The 27,968-nt window shown below is 40.1% G+C and overlaps 1 protein-coding gene across 1 annotated transcript; it reads right to left on the minus strand.

The window, feature by feature from the left end:
* Positions 1-967: 967 nt before the first annotated feature.
* usp47 (ubiquitin specific peptidase 47) lies at positions 968-27,968 on the minus strand. Its single transcript, XM_053513233.1, has 28 exons — positions 27,654-27,968; positions 19,676-19,870; positions 18,681-18,794; positions 16,234-16,387; positions 16,036-16,132; positions 15,801-15,946; positions 13,900-13,979; positions 13,330-13,479; positions 12,829-12,924; positions 12,572-12,724; positions 12,303-12,461; positions 11,989-12,120; positions 11,795-11,871; positions 11,432-11,487; positions 11,217-11,329; positions 11,019-11,123; positions 10,684-10,891; positions 10,426-10,541; positions 10,099-10,218; positions 9,262-9,982; positions 8,751-8,926; positions 8,557-8,637; positions 8,307-8,422; positions 5,709-5,827; positions 3,573-3,703; positions 3,392-3,439; positions 2,975-3,105; positions 968-2,668 (listed from the first exon to the last, which is right to left on the minus strand). Exons 1-28 carry the CDS (start codon positions 27,696-27,698, stop codon positions 2,494-2,496), a joined length of 4,014 nt encoding a protein of 1,337 aa, XP_053369208.1. The 5' UTR covers positions 27,699-27,968; the 3' UTR covers positions 968-2,493.

Genomic DNA, 27,968 nt, shown 5'->3' on the forward strand with positions numbered 1-27,968 from the left:
TTCATTGCATGGAATTTTTGATGAGTGCTATTCGATGCATTATTGCATCTTAGGTTGTGTTTTAAGGCCATTTTTAGGGGAAAATAATAAAAATTATTAGCACTAAGGCACCTGTATGAAAAAAGGAAGCCATTTCTGACCTGCCTACATCGAGTTTTCTCAGCGTGTAGAATTCTTCAAATGTGTCTACAGTTACTGTCTAAGGTCCTGTAATTTTTATCTGATGTGTAGTCACAGAGAATGATTCCACTGGATCGAAACAAAACTACTACTTACACAACTAGCAGTGTTCAAGTCAGACCAGGACTTTTAATTGTGCAGAATAACAGAACACCATTTCTTTATTTCTCTATATAATCCTCTGCTACACTTAATGCACTTATCCCAGTGTTTCACTAGCGCTTTAAATACGTCATTGTAGAAATTTATTTCAGTACGAGTTAGTATGTATGAGCTTGAGGACGGGATCAAGGATAAAAGATTCTAAGAGACAGCAATTTGGAAAATGGCAAACTAACAAGATCCTGTTAACTTTAAACCATATTTATGGTTTGAGAGAAATCATATTCTGGTATTCAATCATATTCAGGGTAGAGTTGTACTACATAGGATACTCCACAGAAAATCATACAATTAGGCAGGTCTGTCATTTCAAACAATTAACATGGCCTTCAAAAAAAAAAAAGTCATCTTGACAGCTTTATTGCGTGAAAAAAACATGTCTATGATCTATAGCAGTGCACGAAACATGGAAATGTTCCACACAACATGGAAATTAAGAGATCCCTGAGATTTAAATCTAACTAGCAAATCAGTTATGTTATATGTTATGCATCTAACATGCAGATTCTTAAAGTAAGGTTATTCTTGATTAAAAAGAGTGTCCAGCTTTCTACTTGGAAGAAAGTTTTTTTTTTTTGGTCCACATGTAAAATGCTATTAAAGGAACTTCCCCCCCCCACCATAAAATGGTATGCGAGTCGACCGGTCTTCTGAAATGATGCATCAAGAGAGAAACTGATTATTTTTTTATTATTTCCATATTGGCAAATCTACAGTGAACAGCTTGTGGCAGAGTTAGGAGCCCAGGGGACCCATGGTGGTTCTGCTTAGTTCAGTGATGCTGAGAGCCAGAGCACTGCTCCTCCAGCGCAGCTCTAAAGCAGGGTCGCCAAACTTCACCTAACCACAGCACAGTCCAGTGGTTTTCCTGTTCTAATATCATTTATAAACCTGGTAATAAACTATTGAGTTGCATCCAACAGCCCTGCTTTAGAGCTTTTGCTCTCTGGCTACGCAAAAAACAGCAGCAAGTAGCATCACACAGAGCGCGTGCGCACACACTCGCACGCACACACAGGCAGACAGACCAGGCTCGAACACACACATACATGTTGTGCAGAATTAAAAACAGGGCATAAAGAAAATTGGGTTACAGAGCAAAAATTTTTTAAAAGTGTGCCAGTTATCATCATCATCATCATCATTGTAGTCATCAATTCTGGGGTAAAAATAATTTACAAGGAGTATGTAAGGGGGAAAAGGTAAATAGGCAAATATAAAGCTCTACTTGATGTGTATTACCCTAGTCTTAAGGGCAGACTTTAAAAAAATGTACCAGTGTGAGTACCCCAGAGAAAGAAGTGAGAGGTGGTGTTGTAAGAGATGAATGGGCGGGGATCCCTCTGCAACAGATGGAGATTCAGCAGTCAGCATGGTGGCACAGAGCATTAGCCACCGTCATACCCACGCGTGCAAGGAAGCACTCTTAGATGAAGGCCAGGGTGGAGCCTCATCATCCACGAGCGAAGCACTGAATTCGTTAATGGAACAAGAGCAAACGACTCAGTATTCTGAGAACTATTGGAATACACGTGACTCAATGGAGGACCTTGAAAAAAAAAAAAAAAAACAACAACACAGAAGAGGACGATTATGTTGGAGATGACAAGCTTGTCATGTATCTCAACCAAGCAAAACTCGGATCATGGACATGTGCACGCAATATTGTGGACGAAATCACTACTCAATTAAAGTGAGAATGATTAATGAACAGCTATTAAAGGAAACAAACAAACAATTAAAAAGATAGAACTGATACAGCCAGAGAAAGAGATACAAATAGTCCATTCTATTCCACAAGCACATCCATCTCTGTCAAGATTGATTTGTCTGAGTGATACCGGATGTCCGTTCATTTGCACTTCCCTTTAAACTTTTTGAGAATCTATAGTGCACAACAGAAGTTCTGAGGCTTGTACACATGAAACCCCCCACACTTCCATGCCTGAAGAGCTCGGAGAAGACCGCGCCCGCTGTACGACACCAGGGACGTCAGATCGGACCTGGGCATTGACGCCATCAAGAACCCCTGGTGAGGCAGCGCTACACTGCAGCGGGCAGGCCAACTATTAAAAACAAACAAACAAAAAAAAACAACAAACAAACAAAAAAAAAAAAACGCAAAATGATCAGGGTGTAAGGGGGCGATTCTCAGTCCTGGCCCGAGTCTTTAGAAGGCCCTCCGTCTAGGTAGATCTTCAGAGCTTTCTCCTTGCGGGGAGAATAACTGACCCGGTGGCCTGTCTTCAGCAGCCGGCTGCTCTCTTTCTTCATCAGTTCATTTCGCTCTTCTTCCGAGAGCTCCATGGGCTCCTCAGCGCTGTCCCTGCAGGAAACAAACACAGCCCTTTAGAGGGGAAAAAAAAGAAAAAGAAAAACAGGCACACCACTAGGGGCTGCATTTGTACTGCAAAACTATACACGTTGTAAGTACAATAGCACAAAATATGAGGTATGTTTTTTTTCAATTCTTATTAAATATTAATATGAATAAAATACTTAAGAACAATCAGAGTCATAAGAATGTCTGCAAAGGTCCTAACCTAACACAGTCCTCAGGATTCAACACCAAAACTCCAAAAGAGCCAAAAGGCTTTAGTGTATTTCTGAATTACCACGGTCAGATCATTACCTGTAGTACACTACAGCACCATCGTCGCAGATGTAGAGGGGCCAAACGTTGAGCGTAGAGACCTTAGGGTTCCAGTCTAAATCCTGATGGATCTCCAAGACAGATATGTCACAAGGAAACGTTCCACGTCCCTAGAGGTGGGTACGGGGATGCACTGTGAGACAACTGCCAGAAAGACTAATGGGCTAAACAAAACTTTATAACTACAGTTCTATTTCAGGTATCTCGCTGTTCTGATGAATTCTAGTTCATTTAAAGACGATTGAGTTCATGCAGTAATTACATGGCAATAAAAGTAGCAATAAAAGTGGCAATGATAGTCTTCTTTATTGCTATAAACTCATAACCAATTTGAATATTGCAAATGGACGATTTGAGTTTGAGATCTCAGACTTATAAATAAACAAATTGTCATACCTTGGCGAACTCCAAGTTCCCGAGTGGAATCTGACTCATTTCACTGAGCTGCAGGGAAACAAACCATCAAAATCACACATCTTTCCATACCATTAGTATTAGAGTTAACTTTAAACTGGGGTGTATGCTATACCAAAAAAAAAAAAAAAAAAAAAAAAAAAACAGGCCATCTAGACATCACCTTTTCCTTGAGTTCATCTACACTGCTGCTCTCCAGCACCACTTCCCGGAAAGGCTCCAGCTTCATCTGGGCTGGACACCAGCGCCGTGTCAGCACTGCCAACTGCGACATGGACTTCATTCGCTCCGGTTCTGTAGCACCCCGACAATCACAAAGTAAGACCGTTTAAGATACACACAACCTTCATAGTAGAAGATCACACAATACGATATGAATGAACTAAAGATTTATACAGTTTATAAATGTATTTACATACAGTACTGTGCAAAAATCTTGAACAGCCAGCCATTGCTACATATTTTGTTTCCAAAGAGCCAGACTTCCTTGTATTTCTGATGCAGTCTTGAGAAATAGTCCTCCAGGCCTATTAAAGGACTTTTTTTGTTTCTCATTTTTAGTCCAGTTCCTGTATCTAACCAGACTCTGTGGAATGTTTTTTTTTGTGACCTATAAATCATTCAAGAATAAAAAAACCTCTAACTTAAGGCTTGACCCAGTGAGAAAGAGGTGCAGAAGATGATAGATGATCAGGCCAGTGATTAGTATACTGAAGATGCTGAATGGTTGAAACAGACGAGAGGGGAAATGAGGTTCCTGCTACGGTCACATAAGCAACCGATTTTAAAACTGTATCTTTAGGAACTTTATAGGATGATTTTTAAACTTACATCACTACATTTAAATTAATATAAAGAAATAAAAGAGGGGGAACTCCAGGGTTAAGCACAGTACTGTACATTAAATCAACTGACACTGTAGCTAATGCCAAGCCTTAATATTTTACTGTAAGTAATGAAAGGTTGCAAAAGTGAACAATGTTTCTTCAATTCTATTAAAATCTAAGACTATAACTTATCTGATCAGCATCCATGTAAACAGTTAAGATATGCATTTCATGCTCAAAGCTTTTACATTTAGGCATTTGGCAGACGCTCTTATTCAGATATTAATCTCATTACACATCTGAGCAGTTGAGGGTTAAGGGCCTTGCTCAAGGGCCCAACAGTGGCAACTTGGTGGTGGAACCTGGGATCTTCCGAACAGTAGTCCACTGCCTTAACCACTGAGCTACCCCTGGCCCTTTTAAATCAGAATAAATATTTTTGGCATGCATGAAGTGGTTGTGCACACTGGGAATCATCTTATCTGCTGAATTTTAAATTCTTTTAACTGCATAGAACGAGATGAACAAGCTAGACTTACATTGTGCAATAATCTTACTGCTTCAGCAAGTTTTTACCCAGGAGGAGAAAGAAAAAGGACCTTTACAGCTTATCAAGAACACAAAACTACTTAGTGTGCCTTCCCCCACCATAAAAACCATGAGCCAGAGGATTAAAGTCCAAAACACAATCTGATGCGAGAGAGTTGTTCTCATGGAGCTTATCGATCAGGTGAAAAAATAAAATAAAATGCTAATAAATAAATTACATTATTACCTATTAATGCATAAAAAGATATTTATTCCAACAATATAAAAAAATATAAATTTCCTATTGCATGGCTGAACTGTCATTCACAATATAATTAAAAGATTAGTGTTAAAAGTTAGTGTAAAAGTAACAGAAAAGCTTTAGATTGTAGGAAGTAAGAAATGGAAACTGATAAGATACTGCTTCAACTATAGTTCCAAGCTCATGCTGTATAAAGTTTTGCACTTTGCTGCACATGAATTTCAATGAAACTAGTGTGAATCGTCACAATAATAAAACACAGTTATAAAAATGTCCATGTGCATGACTTGGTAACAGCAGCCTGACTCCAAAAGCTTTAACAACTATTATTAGTGCCAGTCAGTCCAAAATAAATTCGGCATCATACTCAAACACCAGATGGTTAAAATAACTTTTAAAAAAGCCTACTCAACAAACTAAATAAAGAAACAAGGCCTGGAAATAATTGGTTTAGAGTTACATTTAAAAAGCACATTGAGAACATGAGCTATTCTTACACTGCCACTAGACTGTTTTGTGACACCTACTGACTGCTTAGATCCTTTAAACTCTGGGTTTTAAAGAAATAATTGGGTGATCTCTCAATTTTGTAAAAGTCTTCAGCAACACTATACGTTTATTGTTAAGCAACACGCTATAGCCAATGTGATATTGTTGTTCATTGTTGGAGGGAAATGTTTACCGTCGAGAACTTCAAGGAAGACTTCCCAGTTGCTGGAGATATTGATGTCCTCCTCGTAAACGTGATATTCCAGAAACACTGTGCCTGGGTTTTTCCACGTCTTCTTCCTGAGTCGAAACCTACACAAGCACCAAGACAGTTTTGTATTCTGTTTGGGTTTATCTTCTTTGCCACATCATACCAGTTGAGTCACTCCACCGAGATGGAAATTAATTACCCTTACCATGAGGTCAGTGGAAAGTTTAATATAAAAATGGAACAGCTTCCAAAATATATTTACTTCATAAAGTATACCTTTGTCCAGAGTGTATATATATATATATATAACCCCATCAGGGCTGACACTGTGGATGGTGAGACAGTTACCTGACCGCTTACTTTAATTTGTGTGTGTGTTTTTTAAACACTCCAATATATATAAAGATTTATTGGAGTGTATATATATATATATATATATATATATATATATATATTAGGGATGCACCGAAATTTCGGCCGCCGAAAATTTTCGGCCGAAATAGCATCATCGGTTTCGGCCGATACGTAAGAAAGCGCCGAAAATAAAAGCCGGAATTGTCGCCACGCCTCTCCCATCCTCCCGTCTCGTTCGCGCTGTCATTACGCATCAAACACGGAGTATGTCGGCGGTTCGGAAGCACTTGGAAGCAAGTTTTGTTATTGTTAAACAGCCTTATTACTGTTATTTATTATCAATAAAAGTTTGATTGCTTAATTAATTTGTAGTTTTTTTAATACAAACAAAAAGAAAATATTTTAAACATGTTTTTTAATGAAGCCATTTTCGGTTTCGGTATCGGTTTTCGGCCAAGTGCATCCAAAAATTTCGTTTTCGTTTTCGGCCCAGAATTTTCATTTCGGTGCATCCCTAATATATATATATATATATATATATATATATATATATATATATATATATATATATATATTTCACTGTCGTTCTGTTTTTAACATAACTGGTTTCTTAATCCAGTGATTCATCAGCCATTACATTCTAGCAGTGACCCATTTAAAAAAAAAAAAAAACGTCTATAAATATTAGAATACTGACAATTATTGTTACATTGGCTGTCATCTAACAAAGTACTGAAGTTGAAATGAAATACTGGGGTCAAAGTGCAGAGACGCTTCAGGATTTGTCCCGCTGGCAGACATACACACCCATGCCATAAGATGAAGTGGTGTGCTTTAGATAATGAGTAGTTATGTTCTTTCTCCATACTCTCCTCATCATTCTGGTAAACGTCAATCTTTTGATATTTTTACCAAACTCTGCTCTGGCTCTTCTGATTTGACTTATAAAAGCATCAAATACTCTCTCAACGCAGTATCTGAGTGATTTGCTAGTGTCTTACGAAGCGCCACACCTACTTCGATCAAAAAATGCAGGCTGCTTGTCAGTACCGCGTATTATAAAAACTACAGCAGGGAGCAGAGCTTTTTCTTACAAAGCCCCAAAGTTATGGAATAGTCTTCGTATTAATGTTCGAGTCTCATACACAGTCTCAGTGCTTAAGTCTAGGCTAAAAGCCTATTTATTTAACCAAGCATTTTTGTATATAGATTAACCTTAAGTAAAGGAGCAGATCTGGGTGACTCATGGACATTAGAGTATTATGGTTAACTAGTATGTTTAAATGCTGTCTTCCTCATTCACACTGATCACTTAGGTTTGTTGATGGTGAAGTGATTGGTCGCTTTACATCTCAGGGTGCCCTCATGTCTGTGTTTCCTCTGGCTCTCTCTTTTAGTTATGCTGTCATAGTTAGTCCTGCTGGAGTCCCTGCTTGCATTTTGCACTACATATACAGGTACATTCACCTAATACAGTATGTGACTGAACATACCCAACTGTAATATCTCCCTCTCTGTCCCGTCCCCTCTCTGTCCCGTCCCCTCTCTGTCCCGTCCCCTCTCTGTCCCGTCCCCTCTCTGTCCCGTCCCCTCTCTGTCCCGTCCCCTCTCTGTCCCGTCCCTGCAGATCAATCCCTGCTACCCGTTATCACCCAAATGAGAATGGTTTCCCTGTTGAGTCTGGTTCCTCTCAAGGTTTCTTCCTATTGCCACCTTGGGGAGTTTTTCCTTGCCACCGTCACCCTCGACTTGCTCATTAAGAACAATCTAACCATGTTGATTCATACACATTCACACAAACGTCCATAATTTCTTGACTTGACAACTACGTCAGAAAGGGTGTTCTTGATTGGGCAAACTGTCATTGGCAGTGACAGCTCTTTGGACATCACCCTGAACACTTGAATTCTGATCTCTAGACCTTTTGTGTTCATTTTCCCTTGTAAATGAAATACACTGGCTATTGAACAGTTGAGTAACCATTAGTCTGGGTTTAAAAAAAAAAAAAAAAAAAAACCATAAAAGTGCTATAATTAATACAGAATTAATTTAGATGCCCTCAAAGTAAAGCTATAATTCCCATCATTGAGCATTAATGAATTTAAGCACAATACACCTTGAAAGCTAAAATAATCAAAAGATAAAAAATTCACAAAGATACAATCCAGTTAGATACATAGGGTATCTTAATTGATTGATAACTCCATAGCTATCCCACCCGCTCACCTGTCTATGCAAAGGTCCAGTTTGCACTGCTCTCGTAGCTGGGGTATTAACTCCTCTTTAGACTGTCTCACTGTCATGCCCTTAGCGAACACTGTATCCAACAGGAATCTACAAGGCTAGAGATAAAAAAGAGCACATACACATCAACCAATTTTCCAACAACTCTTATGATCAGCAGAAATCTGTTTTGCAACTTTGTAATCCTGTGAATTAGTTCAGCACTTAAATCCAAATGCTAATAACTGCTTACCTCTGCTTCATTGACTAACAGCTGGTACACCTTTACCCTGTATTCTCCTTTCTTTAGGGCTCGTCCTAATCGAATAGTGATCTGCAGATTAATAATAAAAAACATTCAAAAAAACAACAACAAAAAACTTAAAAAAAAACCCTGAAATATAAGACGGATATACTGTAATGTGTTAGTTGTCAAAAAAGGTAAACCTTGTTGTCATCCGAGAAAGAAGAAAGGGTCTCGTTAAGTCGCACGCTCTCAAACTCCTGGTTGTTGGCGTAGACACGGAAGACTTTAAACTGGGTAGCTTGGACGCCGACATACGGCTCAAGGTTCTGCTTAAATGCTGCCAGTGTGATCCTTTTGTCAACATGAATTAACAAACCTGGAAAAAAAAACCCAGTAGTTTTAATTTGATTATCACAAAGTAGATTACAGGGCTGTATGGTAATTGGCTTGCAACTTCTTTTTACAATTTCAACCCTTGTGTTACATCAAAAAGAAAACTTGTATTAGAAATTATTAGATAAAAATTATCTAAAAGAAACACTCATAATGCAACAATGCATTATGGGCAACAATGCAAAGTCCCTGTAGATAGGTCATTACTATACAAATTATAAAATTTTATAAACAAATGCATTAATATAAATAAACAAGTGCATAAAAATATAATCATTTTACAGAAAATTAGTCAAAATCAGAAAATCTGTTCAGTACCCTTCTGTGCATCTAGAGCAGCATCATCCTGCGAATACTGCTCTGCTCTGAAGTACAGGTAATGCGTCTGCGTTTTACTCTTGCCATTCTCGTCGTATTCGCTGTCGGTCCCTGAGTCCTCCTCAGCTGTGTCCCACGTCTCCTTCTTGCCCTCGTGGGCTTTGGAGCGCCGGCTGCTGGTGATGCTGTGCGAATCGAGGCCGTTGGCCAGAGGCAAGGGTGCGCCGTCTGCATTGCACAGCGTGTCGCTGCTGTGGCTCGAGCTCAGGATGTCAGAGTCCACAGAGCTGGTGCTGCGATCGTTGTTTGCGTCCGAATCGGATCGTTCCTCCGAAGCCAGCTGGTTTTCTGCCTGCGGGAAATCGAGGTGCTCGAAATCGCTGTGGTCCGAACTCTTCTGGCTCTCGCTGGTGCTGGAGGTTTGCTTCTGCTGCTGCTGTTGTTTCTGCTGCTGTTGAAGGGAAAGGTTTTTTAACTTCTCCGTGCTCTCCTCCAGGATAGCCTCAACACACTGGCCCCGGCTTTTAGCACCCTCAAATGAGTCCTCAGAGTCACCGCTCGCTTTGGAGCAACTAGTTCTGTGAGCCATGGAGCCTGGAGACTTCTCCGGGAGCGAAACAAACAGTCTGATCGTGTTGCCGTGACGATCCAAAAGCTTCCACAGGAGCGAGTCGGTGAACGTGGCTTGATGGTCATCGGAGTCCGAGCTCTCCACAAAAACCTAAAAAAAAAAATTGAGATTACAGCTGGTGATCAAGGCAGAATTTTGGCATAGACTGACCAAGAAATTTAGATAAACAACTTGTAATTGTCTTTTCGTCATTTTAAAAATGAAACCTTGTTACTCCTGAAGAAACCCTCAGCTTTCAGTGTCTTGTTGGGCACGTAGAGTAGCCGAAGGTCATTATAGCAGCGCTCCAGGACGACTCGCATGGTTTCTGCAGACAGCCCGGTGGCCTGAACAAACAAATTAGCAAGAATAAAAAGAAATACACAAAAGGTTTTCGTTAGATTTGTGATCTTTATAAACTCACAATGAAAAACTTATCCGCACTGGCTGCTTGATTATCTTCCACAAGCAGGTTATGACCTCTATGCATCATTATTAAATGATCAAATTAACAAATCAGAGTGCTTGTGTAGACTGCGAGAGAGAAAACATACTTGTGCAATGAGTTGCTTGAACTCTGTAATGGTTTGGTTCAGGTACGCCCTGACGCTGATGGGAGCAGCGATGGTCTCGCTCTTCAGATCCACCACGTGGACCTTCACCATCACCTCTGAAGAGTTCGTTTGTATAGGTATTACACTTAAGCAAGCTCACAATCTTAGTATGTACACTACACTAACTATAAATTATTATTCAATTATAATGTTTTATTTATTTATTAAAAAAATATATTGCTTAGTGTTTTATAGTACCTCCAGGTTTATACGGCTGGAACACTTGGTCGGGACGGCAAGTCTCAAGTAGCAAATCGAACATGTAGGAGGATTTCACCCCGCCGAGGAGCAGCCCCATGGGCATGTCCTCCTCCCCCTCGTAGGAGCGCTCCAGATATTCGTGAAATTCATCATACTTCACTAACCGACAGCAGTCCAGAGGAACAAGGCCCTCAAGATCCATTAGCTGGAGAACAAAAGAGCAAACATGTGTTACCCCAATGTGTATAATGCATGATGACAAAGTGAAGCATGGTGGTGGAAGCATTATGTTTACACGCGTCTACATACATAAGAACGTGATTCTGGTGTACCTTGTATGCTATTTCCGTGGCCTCTCTGAGGGTTTTGTCCTTGTGAACCTCCAGCTTATTCTCCATCATCATCGTCTTGACAGGATGCATGCAGAAGAGCTTGATCTATACAAATGAGGGGGGGTTAAAAATATAATAAAAATGGAGGTTTAAGATAAATTGCGCATGAGGTTGCTCTAAACAAACAAAACACCGTACCTTGCAGGTATTGCGTTCGATCTCTCTTTGTCTCTTTTCCTGTTCCTCGGATTCTCGCTCTCTCTGAACGAGACGCTTTATGTGCTCTGGGAAGTCTTCGACGTCGAGGTACTCTGCACACAAAAGTGACGGTTTAGAAACCAGTCAAATGATTCAAGTAAACTGAAAATTTACTGGAAATATTTGATTAGATTAAAAAGTAGAACTTTTCTTACTTGCGTTCCTTGAGGAATCTTTCAGTCTATATATGAGCATGTATGCATTAGTGGAGCTGTTAGAATAGAAAATATAATTCGGGGATTATTTCCAGTCAGAAAGACCAGTGATGTACGCAAGAATGTCCTTACTTTTTAACTTTGTTTTTAAAATGTGAAAGAGTTGGTTGGATTAATCTCAGGGAGATGCCATTTAGTTGTTCATTGGCTGAACTCCATGGACATTATGTCTGCTTTTAGACAGGACTGTGTGTGCATGTGTGGGCTCGTCCCTTTTAAACCACACTGTCAAAGCAGCAGCCGAAGAGAGAGAGAGGAAAAACAAAACAAAAAAAAAAACATAAAATGTGAGGTTTTATTTACCTGGCAAAGGCACTGGAGTAATAGCCTCTGCTCCCTGAGGAACCACCGTAGGTCTTCCTGATGTCATCCTGCGTGATCTATGGGAAAAGAACAATAAACATTTTCAGAAACAAACAGAGTATTAAGATATTATCCTGAAAAAAAGAAAAAAAACATAATTTACAATGTCTATGAGACTATGAAAGCTGGCAAACCTTGCTGACATGCTGGTCGTTGAAGCTGTACCACTGGCTATCGCTGAAGGACTTGATGCAGGCGTAATAGTGTCCACCTGCGGCGCTCCCAGAATGCACCATTACTGAGAAGAGTTCATAGGTCAATGAGCTCTGCAAAGAAGTGAAAGTGAGAAGATATCCTCTGTTATTGTTATTCCCCAATAACAGCATTACTACAGCAAGTCTTCTTGATGTAGTAATGAATGACGTCATAATTTCTGTGTTTATAGTTATGTTTAATATTTGTAGTAACATCTATTTTGCAGAAATGTCAGGATTAAGACTGGAGATACCTTTGGCTTAAGTACCCTCTCAGCGGTGGTGGTGCTGTCCAGGCAGATGCCCTCATCCACACCGTCGTCCGTGGAGAAGTCGTTGCTCATCTGGTCGCTGTGGCAACTGCCTTCGTTCTCCGCCCCACTGTCAGTGCAGCTCTCCGTCTGAGGGGATTTCTGTAAGTCGCAATTAATTCAAGAGATCATTATCGGTCACGATCAGGAACAAACAGAGTAAAATCTAACAAGGACTGTGGATATAACGATCACGAGGCTGATCTTTTTACCTCATCCTCGAGGTCAATAAAAGGGCTCATGTCAAGCTCCTCAGGGAAGGTCATGCGGTCGTTGAGCTTGATTCTGTGCATAGTGGTGTAGTCGAAGTCAAAGCGTTTCAGCTGCAGCGTCAGCAGGTAGGGAAAGTGCAGAAAACGCAGACCCTAAATATTCAGACACAAACAGGAGGCAACACCACAGTGAGAATGCAGTACAGACGCAGAGACAATGATGACAGTTTGCACTAATCTGCTGAGCTCCTGCTCACCTTGCGTGCGTCGCATTTCTTCTTGCAGCGCTCGCAGAAGTACTGGTTGGGCCCGTCCAGAGTTTCAGGCTGGATGAAGGCCTGCAGTGCTTCCTCCTGTTACAATGCACAACAGGCATTTATAGTTAATAAATGTGATCATGCTTTTTAATGGATGTAATTAGGGATCATATCCAAATACAGTTTAAGTATTGAAGTAAACTCATAGTAGCTTGATGCAGTAGCTTGTTGGAGCAGACAAACTGGACATGCTCAGGTTGTTAGCAACAAGCTACACAGCTAACTCAGCTAAGCTATGCAGATCCTTTTTCTTAAGCTGCAAACTGTATTATTATTGTGTTGTATATAACAAAAAATATGCATGTTGACTTATCTGAACTAATACTTGTATATACAGTATAACTCAGTTAAAAGGAAGAAACTCTAAACAGGGAAGGTTTACTTTACCCAGGTACGCTGGTACATAAAACCTGACAGGTTAAATATGAAGACGAGACGTACCACGCTGCCGAAGGCCTGACTGGCTCCGAAAGGCCTGATGACCAATGGGATGTCCAGGTACGTGTCGATCCTCCAGCTTTCATTGCCACACTCCAGACAGCGCACGTAGTCCTTCAGTTTGCCCTGGTACAGCTGATTTATAAGGTCAGCCTGAAGAATCATAACACGCCATTATTGAGTATGGAAACATACTGTACACCCAAAATCTTTAATATGATTCAAAGTCAAAAGAAACCATGGCACATAATGTTTTACAACTAAACCATAATTTTGATGAATTAAAAAAAATTCAAATACAAGTGCAACTTAAACCTGACCTGTGATCATTAAATCACCTCTTCACTTAGAATGTTAATTCTAGTCCACATGAGTGAACAAGAAAATCATGAATGCCCTGGTATTCATGTCAGGCATGTCTTACAGCTCGTAAGAGTCTGCATTAATACAAACATGTTCCAAATCACAAAATACGACTAACCCTGAGCCTTTTCAAGTTACACTAGGTCCTTTGTTCAGTCCCTAGTGGATTAGTGGCGTATCAGATGAAGCTGCAGGAGCTGTAGCACGTACCTGCTCCGTCTGTTTCCACTTTTGTTCCAAGGCGTCGAACATGACCCGGCAAAGTTCCTGGACATCGTGCTGTTGCCAGGCTGCATAATATACAAGTGCACACACACACACACACACACACACACACAAACACAGACCAATGAAGAATACCTACATAGAATGCACTTTCAATCAGTTTTTTTTATATACACAGACAAGACAAAGAACTTTCTCTGCACTGGTTCTAATGCATGCAATGTTCTGTATTAAAGGCAGGTGCACTTGGACTATAAACCCTATTAAATTAAAGACTCCAAGATAGTTCTCGTATTAACACTAACATTTTCTTTAAACTAGATAGCAACAGAAAAGACAGACAGGCATCCTTTTTCTATGCGTGTAATAGAAAGCTGCAATCATGTGACAGGTGATATTTGAATGAATTGAAATTCTCTAACCTATGCAAATCAGTTATGCCACAGTAAATCCAAACAAATGACTCAGATTTTTTTTTCTTGGTCTAATTGGCGAACGTGGTTCCATGTTTCTTCAGTTCCTCACTCGCAACTGTACTTCCTGCCTGCAATTAGTTCTCTTTTAAGGTTTCACGTGTTTAAAAAAATTATAAAACCTGCCTCTGGTAAATCACAAATATACAGTTTGGCCACACCGACTCCAAAAGAAATTGTGTTAAATAAATTTATTTGCATGTTTGCATTTGAGGCGGTGAAATTTTTTCATTGCTTTATAATCCTACAAGTGGTGCTCTAAACTATTCACACACTGGCAAGCAGTGCAGCGCAGCATCCTGTGTGACTGGAACGAATTACAACGGTGAGTCAAAAACTATCTACACTTATGGTTATATGAAAACTCATCAACGCCTTCTGCTCAAAGCTACTGTCTCCCCAGTCACTGCTGTGCAGTTGTGGACGTGTTACATCAGTTCATCTGTAACTGCTGTGCGAGCATAAATGAATGTCCCATCTGGGACTTGCACAAAAGACAAGAAGCATGCAGTGATTTGTTTTATGTGGTGACATTATCTATTGAAATCAACTCAGGGAAGATTATAAACAGAAATGTTCAAGGATGGAGCGGAAACATCCTCAATCACAGACCAAGAAAAAGTCATTTAAGCTTACAGTTCTCTGGGTTTCTCAAGTGCCGGTATTGGAACAATATCAGAAAAAAGGTTCAATATTCGACAGTTCGCGTTACAGTAAGACGCTTGTTGAGGAGCCGAAGCAGACTTTGGAATAAAACGCAGAGGACTGCTATCCATGTCGTGATCTTGCACACACTTCTGCCCTAAACATATTACACAGCAGCCCTATGAGGATGCAGATTCACTTCTGATGAAGACTCACATTGCTCATGGCTCACATTTCAGCCTTTAAATCAGGGAATTCCAAAGCTTGTTGATAGGTGGACACAATGTATTGAAAAGCGAGGAGATTATTATATTTCTAAAGGTTAATTGAAATTAAATTCTACAGGCAGAGTGCAGACAGATAACTTTTTACCCACCCCCGCATTTGCCAAGTTTGTTTAGAATTGTAACAAAACTATTTTTAAAAAATACTTATAAAATTGAGATACTTATAGAATCACACTACAAATCTAATTAGCATCTAGGTATCGTAATAATATCGTATCGGGTTGTCCCTGGTAATTCCCATCTCCTAATGTTCATATTGAAAAAAAAAATCCCTTCAAACATTATGCAGGGATACAAACTATACGCTAATAGCGGAATATGATGCAAATGGTAATATTAATAAATAAGGTTTTATACAATGTTTGCAACATACAACCAAAGTGTTAAAAAAAACAAAGTTTTGACAAAAGAAGTTTTTTCAAAAACTTCTGTCAGGGAGCACAGATAATACAGGGTTGTTATAGTGGTGAAGGATGCTCACCCTCACTGCTGTCCCAGCCGAAGCTGCGCGTCACGTCTGTCGTCTCTATGGCTCGTTTCTTGCTGGTCTGCAGCAGCACAAACAGCCTCTGCAGCTGGTAGGGGATGCTATTGACAGGATCTTTCTCAGAGTCCTCAAACTCCCAACTGGAAGTGAAACAGGACATGGATTTTTACTCCTGATTAGCTGCTTTCCTCTTCATGATCTTGCAGGAACTCAGATGTTTTACACTTACTTGTACAGAGCATTTCTGAACTCTGGCGTCATGAACAGCGTCTGCAGTAAACTGTTCAGGTAGCAAGTCATGGCCTGGTTGACCAAACCCACATATCCTACATGGAAAGATATGACTAATTAGACTCTGATTAGACAAAAACAGAACTACAATTTTTATGAACGCCTGTACCGGTACCATTGCATGAAAGAGGTATACCTGTGTCAGACTTGTTGAGTATGGAGGAGTAGGAGTAGCTGGGGCTACTGTAGTCACTGCTACAGCCCACGGTACCATCACGGGACAAGGGTCCGATGAAGCGGTCCTGAGAACTGTCGTCCAGCCCACTGCTGTCCGCTGTCCCGGACTCATCCTGTACACAGGCAAAGTGAGAGATTTTAATGACTTTTTTAATATAATTAAATCTAACAATAAAGGAAGATTTTTCAAAACTGTATAGCATTTATCTACATGGCCTGTGACATAGTTTAAACAGTATGTTATAATGACCAATAAAATGTTTTTCATACTACCTACGCTAGCTCCGCCTTCCTTCTCATAGCTGATAAAGAAATGTAGGAAAAACATTTCAGCACAGTGCATGAGGGAACTGATTACCAGAAGTGCCAAGATGCACAAAATTAATAACGTGCTTTCGCATTCATGCGATACGTTACAAGGAGTTTTCCATATAGTAATAAATAAATAAACGCTGCGTGAATACACACCTGAAGTTTCCACTTTTACACAATTGACACACACATCCAGCATTATAACTTAATGACAATGCCTGCGAGATCCACTTGGATTCTCACCAGCATATAATGAAATAAGGCTGAGCTAGAATAGTAGACTTGTGTTGAAAAAAAAAAAAGTGTTTTAGAAGAAGTGTCAGTGTTTGTGTGTTTTTTTAATCCCCTGTAGCATCTCATAATCTGGAGTAGCTTGTTTATCCAGTGTAGGCTTGACTAAGTTTAAATGCTAATGTGATACAGCTGGCACTTTATGAGACTTTGCTTAATCATGCAGTCTGCTGTTCGGTGCACAAACACAAATCGTGTGCTTGTCTTATACCAAAACAACGTGACGCACTATAGGATTAGACTCTTAACATCATGATAAAAAAATACTAAAAACCTCTTAATTCATCAGGGCCTTAATCAGGATTGTAACAAAAATAAATAAATAATAATAACCATACGTGACAACAGATTTCAAAAAAGTAAACCAGCCGATGTTTAAAAAAAGAAAAAGAAAAAAGAAAATACTCCTACTTTTACTCCTACTACTATTCCTACTTTTACAAATTTATTAAGAATGTAATCAGCAGGTAGGTGTTACTAATGAACTGCACAAGATTATTTAATCAATTTCTACTTCTTTTCTTCTTTTCACTGTTACCAAGCTATCTCCAAACAATCTGAAATTTGCTGTTACAGCAAAAATCAAATTCAGTTCATGGTCAGACCGCATATTTAAAAAAAAATTACAACCCAAGCCCTACACCATGTGACCTAAGGACTTCTTCATGTCATCTTTCTGATGGCACAAGCAAAGTAAGACTGAACAACTATAGCTGTCATGAAAAGTTGGCTATGAAAAAGGCCAACTGCAGGTGGAGATGTTAAGTCATTGTGCAAAGCTTCATGTGTGGCGAAAACCAAACACTGTATGAACTAACACCTCACACCAGCGTTGTGGTGAAGGGCTTGTTTTGTAACCATATGATCTGAGAAAAAAAAAAAAATTTATGACATGCAATAAAACCAAAATACTGATACAAAGAGGGACTGGTGGCTCAGTAGTAAGCTTCTTGGGTTTGATTTCCTGCCAAACCAAGCCACTAGATGCGGGGCATCCTTAGCGCTGGTCACAGAATGGGAGGGTCGCGTCAGGAAGGACGACTGGCACAAAAAGTTGTATCAGATGGTCTACTGTGGCGACCCATTGAGCGCATGTAGGAATGACCTGTCAAAGTCCAGACGTCAACCCAGTTGAGATGAACCAATGTTGGAAAGTCATACTGGTATGTCATGTCAGACATGCGAGTATGAGATAATCTCCTACAGAAAACATTTACTTTAAAATTATAATTGTGCACACCACCATAGAATCTTACTCTACCTAGGACCTCGAGAACTTACAAATGTTAGTCCGCATGTCACAACTTGGAGTTTTAATTATATCAGCAACCTCTTGCGAGTCTGGTTAATAAGATTTCCCGGCAACCACACTGTGAGACGGCAGACTGGAGTTTTCACTTGCTCTGTGGGCAAACTAATGAATTTTCTTTGTCCGCCCTTGTGTTAAAGTGTCATCTGGGACAGGGCTGGTGAAGAAAGCCAGGGTCAAAATCTAGGGTCAGCTATTGTACAGCAGCTGTGAAACCTTTCACAGCTTAATGTCTGAGTACAAAACACGCACCATGACACAAGTCCCTTCCCATTAGGCGTTTAACATTATATCATGCTTGGTGCTTGCTGATCAAAGAAATGGCTTTTGTCTTTTTGACACTCAGAGGTCTGAACTGTTGTCTTTTCCTGATTAGGAAGCAGCTGTTGGAGGAGATAACCTGCTTATTGACCCAGGCTCCGGTGAAGCATGCTAATTATACACTGATGACTGTGTATTTCTAGCTTGGCCCTTCTACCGAGTCGGCTACTCACAGAAGCTATCTGAGGCTGTTCCCCATCCTTGTCTGTGAGCTGCAGGAAGTTCCTCTTCCCGGGCTCAAACCCAGACTCCACCAGAGACGTCTCACTGGCCTGGTCCAGAGGAGCCTGTGGAGAGACGGACAGAAAAAAAACAAAAAAAAAAGTAAGAAGCTTAATCTAAAATGTATGCAACACCAAAAGGAAGGATATGAAGCAAGAATGACCCATAATCTGATCAGAAGAAAACTCCTGGTTTATAGAAGTCACTCGAAATCAGACATCAGACAGACTTTTACCTGCACTTTTGGAATTAGGGTACTGGCGTGTAATAAATGGATTATGCGCGTAATGAATTTAAAAAAAATTGTCTTAAGGCGTCACTGTTTTCGCAGGTTAATAAATTTACCTGCAAATATTTCATATTCCATACGCTTATAACCCCTCTGAGTTCACAAACCTCTTTGTGTACGGATCAGCTAATTGCGTCTTTGCCAGACCCTGCACCATAAGTCTTTGTGCATTCAAGAGAAAGAAAGTGCCTAGAAATACTGATCATTTTCTGTCAAACATGAGGACAGCTGTACGATGATGCTGCACTCTCAGATAACCTTTGGATGCTGCATTACACATCTATTTAAAGGTGCTTTAGGCACAAATCCAGGGTTTTAATCCGATGACCTACTCAGGATCCGATGCCAAAACTGGCACCTGTGCTCTGGGTCAGCTGCAGGATTAGCATTCCAAAGCAGCTGAAGAATACTCAGGCTGTCCATCACCGGCCAAAACACAATTATACAAAAATGTATTACTTGAACCTTAAGGAATTTAAATGAGACTGTGCACCGACTACCCGGGATGCTGCAGACAGACGTAATGCGCTTTAAGTCCCTGGTAGCGCTGTGCTGAATATTAGATAAAATACCCACTTATCAACTAATCACTAATTCATCGTTCGAGGTGTACTAGGTTACAGGTGACAAAGAAAGAACAACAGATGAGATGTTTACCAAATCCGCCACATTGGCCCATGCCAGCTCGAAGGTGCTGTTGACGTAGCCGGCTTTGTGAGCGACGTCTTCGTAGAGCTTTGAGAGGGTGGTGGAAGCTGGGAGGTTGAGTGTTAGTCTCTCGTTGACGGTCTTGGCGTTGGTGGTGTCCTGGACTATACACAGCACTCGGGGTTCCTCGGCAGCGTTCTCGATCTGCAACAGGCGAACCATACCACGTAAAGACATCACCTTTTTCTATATCGATCTGTTATAATTAGAACTACGCGTGTCAACACAAGGTTAAGCGAAGTAAACAAAACGTGGCCTTGGCTCAAGTTAAAGCCGGGCCACCGCCCATGTCCGGTTTAACCGGTTATTTTCCACAGAAGATACCTGAATAGGATTATTCTGTTAGACACTGAGCATGCTGCCATGAAACAGATGAAAATACCAGACATTTTGGTAAACAGACAGCATGTGATTTGCCTGGATTTTAGCTTTTACGTGTTAGAATGCCATGCAGGTAAAAGTGAAACAATGCTGATTAAACAACTGGCAGTCAAACAGACGTGACCTACAGCAGCCCTGGTTATGCTAATCTCCAAGACACATAGCAGAACCGTGCACAAAACAATGAGCTCCCTCAGTGAACAACATGCCGCCGCCACCACCACTTCTATAATCAATTATAAAATAAAATATTGCTTGAATGTCAAATGCGAGCTCCACTTGCAGATAATACAGATATCATGCAGATATTACAAACTCTGTTTGCAATCCCCAAGCCCCATCGCCACACAATGCCTCCCTAGACTGCTTTCCTCAGCCAATTCGCTCATGTTACTACAAGCGAAGTGCTGGGCCTTCCAAGAATGACGCACGTGAAACCATGTCTGAGAGGGAGGGGGCTGGGGGTGCAATGTTTATAAAGGGATGTGAAAAACACATCGGGGCAGAAATAACTTTTAACCATTTGTGCATGCACACACAGGCATCGGCTTCTTTTAGAAAGCGATTTGTTTGGAACATCGGCTCTATAGAAATGTGGAGGAGGCCGACGGATGTTCTTTGAATGTTTTTTTGTTTTGTGATTTATTTTCTACATCCCAGAACAATAAAGTATCTTTTTCCTATGAAACACCACATGGTTTTAGGAAATCAAGTAATAACAGCAGCAGTCAGTTGTTATTTTTAAGACATGAAGGTCAGCTGTTCTGGAATAGTTCTTGGAGGAACAGTATTATCAAGTGCATTTGAAAACTCATCAAGCACCACGATGGAACTGGCTCTCATTAAGACCATCCCAGGAAAACAAGACTAAAACTTACCTCTGCTGTAGAGAAGTTAAAAGTTACCAGCCTCAGAAATCACCTCAGATTAGAGCCCTTATGAAGGCTTTACAGAGCATGAGTAGCAGACGCATCTCAATATCAAAGGATGATTAAAAGGAGATTATTGCATTTTTTGGATGCCTTTAGCATTGTTTTACTATGTATAAAGAAGTAAAAATCTGAAAATACCAGGGAATTAGAAGGTGCGTCCAAACTTGAATTTGTTTACTTCACTTGAATTTGTTGGAGGAGTCTCCAGTGTCACTGGAGGTGTTTATAATAGGAAAGTTTCTCATGGCATCATATAGCTACGGTCTTATTAATCTCAAAAGAAAGAAAAAAAGCCGGTGAGGGAATGTTAAATGTGACTATGAATAAATAAATGGTATGATTTTTGGGTAAAAAAAAGAATTAAATAAAAATTAATTAAAGCAATCACTTGGGGATGTGTGGTTATCAGAAACAAAGGGATATGAACATACAAACATAAGCAGTTATAGAAAATAAACAACATTGAACAAAGCCACACATCATGCAGGCACATGCTAAAGGGCTCCATTTAATACTGTTTGCAGAGGGTGTAAAAAAAATAAAATAATAATAATAATCACACAAAAATGTCACACAAATAATGCATTCGATCGCCTTTAGCTTTGGGTGCAGTGTGGAAGTTGATTAACATGTTAAAGTCATTCCTCTCCTCAGTTTCAGTCAGGAAATATGTCTGTTCCATCAGGTAAGAGAAAATGCAAAGATGGGATAACCTTCAGTACAGGTCGTCAGCTGACTTCATTTTTTGCCACATAACGTTACTCAGCCTAGACCTGACCAACTGAGGCAAGCCTCATATCATAACACTGCTGCTGTACAAGCTGCTGGAAGCAATGCATGATGGGTGCATCTCTTCATCTACTTCCCTTTTCACCCTGACGCACACACCACTTTGGAATAGATTCAATCTGAACTCATCAAACCACATGACTTATTTCACTACTTCAAAATCTTTATGCTCCCTAGCAAACTGAACCAGTGGTTTTCTTGCCGTTTAGTTCCCAATCCTGTTTGTTCTCAGCACTTATTTTCACTATTAAACAATGCACTGACTTCTACTCTTACATTTTAATATCAAATTCATCAGGTAATTACGTGATTTTAATCCATTCAGGTTTTAGTAACATGTTGGGCAGGTCTCAATACAATTCCAGTATTTCTCATGTTTTACTTGTTTGACACAGGCCAGTAATTTGACACTTCTAACTCAGCTGCTTTTTTTTTTTTGCAGCGTATTGGAAAATTTAAGTGCATTGCAAGCCGTGATTTGATCCTGTATGCTGAAGCGTTTTGAAACAGGAAATCGGGGACGGACCATAGCGGAGGGTCTGTATTTTCCACAATATCCAGCAGCATTTGAGACTCGCCTCACCTCCTTTGGCTTAACAAAGTGACCAATCCATTTCCTTTATCTTATCTCTACAGTGAGCCTCATGCAGCAGTGAAGAGTAGTTAACAGAAAATATTAAAATAAAACCTATAAAAACCGAGTCACCTGGTTATGTGGTATAAAATCTGTTTTAAAAAGTAATAAAAAAAATAAAGAAAGAAAAAAAAAGATGATTTATGTATAACATTAGGCCTCAACATACCCATTTTTTTTTTACTTATAAGTGAGAATAATAAATATTAAAAATTCCAACATCATGCTGTTAAGTCACGCGAAACTGCTCATGCTAGAGCTACCTGTGAGAACCTCTTCTTCATCTCGTCCAAAATACTCTGCCTGCAACTCCAAAACATACCCTGCTAGCACAAGGACAGGAAATAAAAAGAAACAAAAACATCTGGAATAGAACTGCTGGGAATAAAGAAAGTAAAAATACATTACAATGAAACAAAAGGAAAGATATTGGACATTTTTCCTTTCAATTTTATGCTTCAGAGGAAAGCACATGACCAGCAGCTAAAAGCCGTGCAGACGTCAAAACACATGAAGCTCTATAATTATCAGATTAAGACGCGTTTAAAAACACCAGCGATATCTCTAAGTCATAAGGTTCCCTATGATGATCCATCCTGCACAATATGAATCACACAGCACAATGGCTTCCATCCAACAACACAAGACTGGAAATGTCGTGTAGATACGATACGGATAAGGTCAGACCGAGGTCGTCGTAGTCTGAACAAACGAGCGGTGGCACTTCAAAAGCGGCACTGGAGAAACGTTCTTGGCTGGCACGCAGCCGAAAGCAAGCAGACGCAGCCGCGGGGCCTCTCGGATCCTCATTAGTCAGTTCCCAATTCACTTTGAACGTAATCAGAAAAATCAAAAGGATCTCTCCAGCAAAACCGCTGTGTGTGCACAACGCAGGCCGAACCACACCCAGGCCTACGCTGCACGTGTGAGCCAGTACAATACAACTTCTTACTACACTTACACCTCCTTTCCTTTGTCAAGTTATAAGAAAATTAAACTATAATGCTGAATTAGTTTGACCTGAAATCATTGCACAATTTGCTATTGTACTTCTTTAGTTTTATCTATCTTTGTTCCACCAGCTTTTGTTGATGTTTCTGCTCCTAGTACTTTAGACACAACACCGCTCCAGCACAGGTGTGTAAAAACGGCTGCGGTTCCCTTGTTGTCTTTTTGTCCATCTTTTTTTTTTTTTTTTTGACAGTGTCCTCTGCTCGTGTTCAGCAATGCCGCTTGCGGAAACGCATCTCTAGTTTAGCACTAACCCTTTGAAAAACTGCTACAACACTGCTAACAGGTGATGCCTTTCTAGAATGAGCATGCAGGCTGCTCGTGACCTGTTCATGACCCGAAGTGCGCATCGCTTCAGCCAATCTTTCAGACACTAAATATAAATTTAGTGACGTATGTTGGGTTTGGGTCCAGGTTTCCTCTGCACGCCTTCAGGAGGAAGGGTGTGATGCGAAGTAAAAACAAGGAGACATGTAAAAGTGAAGCATTAGCATGCTTAAGGTTAAAGTGAGTTCAAGACGGAGGCTGGTATAAAACCCCTGGCTTTCAAAGATGTGTAAGATTTTATACTGGCATCTAAAGTTAATCATCTGCAACTCATTTTTTAAGTTTCATTCCTTAACTGCTGCAAAACATAAACAATTCTCAGTGCAGTTTAGCGCTCAGCTGTTTGAAGTCACATGAGCAAGGCCATAACCTAGTGGTGGGGGAAAAGGGGGGGGGGTTGATTTTATCCTCTTAGTAGAGAGCGCAGCAAGCCTGGAGCCTGACACAAGTCTCTATTGACTGCTGCCTTTAAGAATAGCTCGACTGCGAAGCACTCAAAGCTACAGACAAAATCGACTGAAATCTTAAACTTAAAAAAAAAAAAAAAAAAATCTTATTTAACCTGGCGACTTATCAAACATGGTTTACAGAAACCTTACACCTGCAGATTTAAGGTGCTGGCTGAGTGGTTTTACTCTAATCAAATGCATGAGGAAAAAAAGAAATCATGCAGTTCCAGGAAATGAACACCAAGCTGGTTGTAGACTGTACAATTTGACTAGTCGTTTAAGATTTTTTGCTGATAAAATTCTGGTTGCTTTTTTGCTGATAAGAATTCTTGGATGAGGATCCTCGCAATTAAATGTGAATGAAGAAAAATTCTTATGAGGTCATCAATTGGTATAAGAAACATAAGAAAGGTATACCTAAAAAAAAAAAAAAAAAATTGCTTTTTTTTTTTTAAATAATGCCTTATAAGGCAAAGGTGGTGTTTGAAACTGATTACGATTTTATTGTGCAAGCACCCCTTGAACAACAAACATTAGAGATGGGAATCACCCAAAACGATATTATTGCAAAACCCAATTCATAATGTAATTCTTAATCATAAACAATGATTTCATAAATACCCTGATTTTTTAAATATATATATATATATATATATATATATATATATATATATATAGTTTGCCATACTGTCCTTCTGCTGTGTATTTGACAACTTTCTGTCTCTCAAGGCTCTAAATTGGCACTCTTTACAATCATGTTGAGTAGAAGCATTACAGAGAATATGTTCTACGACGTGCGATTTTGTCTTTGCCAGGAAAAACCATACAATGTAAAAGTACCCAAGCCGGATTTAGATTGGTTTCACAAGTGGGAAAGACATTTAAAACTGCAGGGCATCTCAGGATTTTACTTTTCACCTCCAAGGTCCATGATCATTTTCTTCCAGACTGCATGTGGCTTGAAAGGTTAATTGGTATTGATATTTTTACCTTTTGCAGGAACAGCCATGGGAAATACCACCAGGTAAGATATAACCTGTCTGTTAAAAGGAATGTCAAAGATTTCACTGTACTATCTGGGGAACATCCTAATGCTATTTATTCATATCAAGTTACCTCATTAAAGGGGAAAATCAGCCATACTGGAGAAAGTCTGCTGATATTTAATAAATTCAAAAAGACGCACGTTACCAAATCAGCAACATCAATAACTAAGCATGCTGACAAATCTATATATATTTATAAAACAGAAATTCTTTGTCATTATGTGTTCGCGCAGATAGTTATGTCAAAGGCGTGTCATAGGCGATCCTCACCACGGGCAACAGTAGGCAGTGTACTGTTGTGTGGCACGGTCTGCTCTACTTTGTTTGGTTCCCATTTACAGAGCGAGGGCTGTATATGAACACCAGATTTTCTTAAGGATATACATAGAACACAGAAGTAGGAAAAGCACTTTCTAAACTGGACAAGCAGTGTGCATTGGGTTAGAATCAGCAATTCCTCCTTTAAGAACATTTCATTAATGCCTCCCACCAAAACCAAAGCCAGGGCTGTTTCTGCCAGATAATTCTGGTTTAAGTGCATTTTCACATTAGGCACAATTGATTTGTACAGTGCCCAAGAACGATTGCTGCCTGCTCCTTATGCCCCCACTGGCAAGTATTTACATTGTGTGTGGTTTTTTGTTTTATGTACTTGGGTACGTACACTTAGAATTTTCAAACATCAGGTGGCAGTATGCACTTACTTGTAAGGGCCATTAAACACAAGAGAAGAAGAGAACAAGGAAGTTAACTATTGCGCTATGCCTGATATTGATATTTTGGGGGGGGGGGGGGGGGAGTGTCAAGAGCAACACTGGCGCGTGTCTTCCTAGTGCATCAAGCTATGGCTGTGTAGGTCTAAGCACGAGATTAACGCATACAGATTTCAGAGAAGATCCATGGGACTGATAATGTTGCGTCTTTACTGAGGTCTACTTCTGTTCTCGTGCATGACTGGCTTTCATATCTGATTCGAATTGTCCCAGGGTAGACCGTACTGTGCAAAAGTCCATGGACTTGAGAACGGCTCCCGAAGCATGAAACGATTGTGTTCCCAATGATAAAAATGAGCCACACTTTAGGGGTTCAGAAACAATCCCAGAGTCGATCCCAAATGTGAAAAGTAGAGATTGCTTTTCCCCTGGAATTTTCACCCACAAGACTAAACGGTGTTTAAACAGAATTGTGCACAAAAACAGAAGAAGCTTTTCCAGAATGATTTGAGCTCAGTGGTTACTGAGGCTTCAGTAACTACTCTGTACAGCCATGAGTCAGATTTGCTTGAACAGCAAAAACCAAACCGGGTTCCACTCATGCTGGGCAGGAACATGAATCCGAGGCTTGAAATGATTGGAAAAAAGATGAGATGGTGGTTTGCTTTTAGAAAGTTGCGTCCTGGATTATTAGTGCAGAAACCTCATAAAAAATGGGAAATTTGACAACAATGGCAAATACGGTCACAGGAATAAAATGTGAAAAGAAGTCGGATTAGTGTTTCAGTGTGATCGGATTATCAGACATGAAACCCACTGCAAGACAGTCCTTTTAAGAAATCTATATTCTCTCAAGGCTCACTTTTCACTGAGTTTCCAGGAACATCCGATAAACAACTCGCTTAACTTCAACATCATCGAGGTGTCAGGTTCAAGCACAAAATAAACAGCTTTATATTTGGCTCTAGAACTTTAAGCGATGAAGATTTAACTACACTGTTAGTAACTATTGATATTTTATTGTGCTACATAAACGCAAACGTACAGTACATGGAGAAGAATGGAAGCGAACTAGCTAGCTCGTTTCTGGTTAGAATGTTAGCAATAAACTCGGCGTTTTCCTGTAAACTAGTTTCTTAACAGCTTAGTAAAGTGATATGTTTTCACGTGGGAGAGTAAAATATGTCATTAAGAATGTTGGTGATGAGTGTCAAGATATGTAGCTAGGAAATAAACCTAAAAAGAAACTGTTAGCTAGTTAGCTAAGTGCGGCATGCTAACTAATGTAAACATATAGTATAACGTGACGCACTGAGCAACAGCGCAGGTCAGTGAGGTATTAGATATGTTTCTGTGACATTGCTAAATCTTTACAATTTTAACGCGTTGCTTGGTGATAATACCAGGTTAGATAAGGCGCTAATGCTAATGATAATAATAATAATAGTAATAGGGCAGTTGCTATGCTAACACACACACAGGCAGAGACGCGTATAGGCTGAGCTAGCGCAGATGCGTAACAACGCGTCATTTGCGTTTCTTACGCCGTTTTGCTAACATGCAGGCAGAAGTGTCACCGAAATACAAATCACACTGATCCGAGGTTAGACAAGTCCAGAGTACTCTTTTAAGTTGAATCCCTCACCTCCTTGGGTACGAGCAGGTTTTCCTCGCTGGGCACCATTTCCATTCGGCCGACTGTTAAACGCACATCAACCCCAGGGCTCTGATGTCAACAGCGACTCTGTGCCTGCGTCTGGACGAACATCGGTCAAGCGAAAACAATCCAGCCGGACGCCGCCGCCAGACCGCCCGCTTCACTCCCAAACTAGCTGTCGGAGTAATCTCGGGGCAACTTTTTCGTTTTGCTTTTTGTTTTCCTGCAAAAGCACAAACAGCAAATCAATGAGCGCTTAAAAATGGCCGTCTCTCAGTCAGTGTGCGCGAGATTTCAGCTCCA

The sequence above is a fragment of the Clarias gariepinus genome, chromosome 15 (genome assembly GCF_024256425.1).
Source record: "Clarias gariepinus isolate MV-2021 ecotype Netherlands chromosome 15, CGAR_prim_01v2, whole genome shotgun sequence".
In the NCBI taxonomy this organism is placed as follows: domain Eukaryota; kingdom Metazoa; phylum Chordata; class Actinopteri; order Siluriformes; family Clariidae; genus Clarias; species Clarias gariepinus.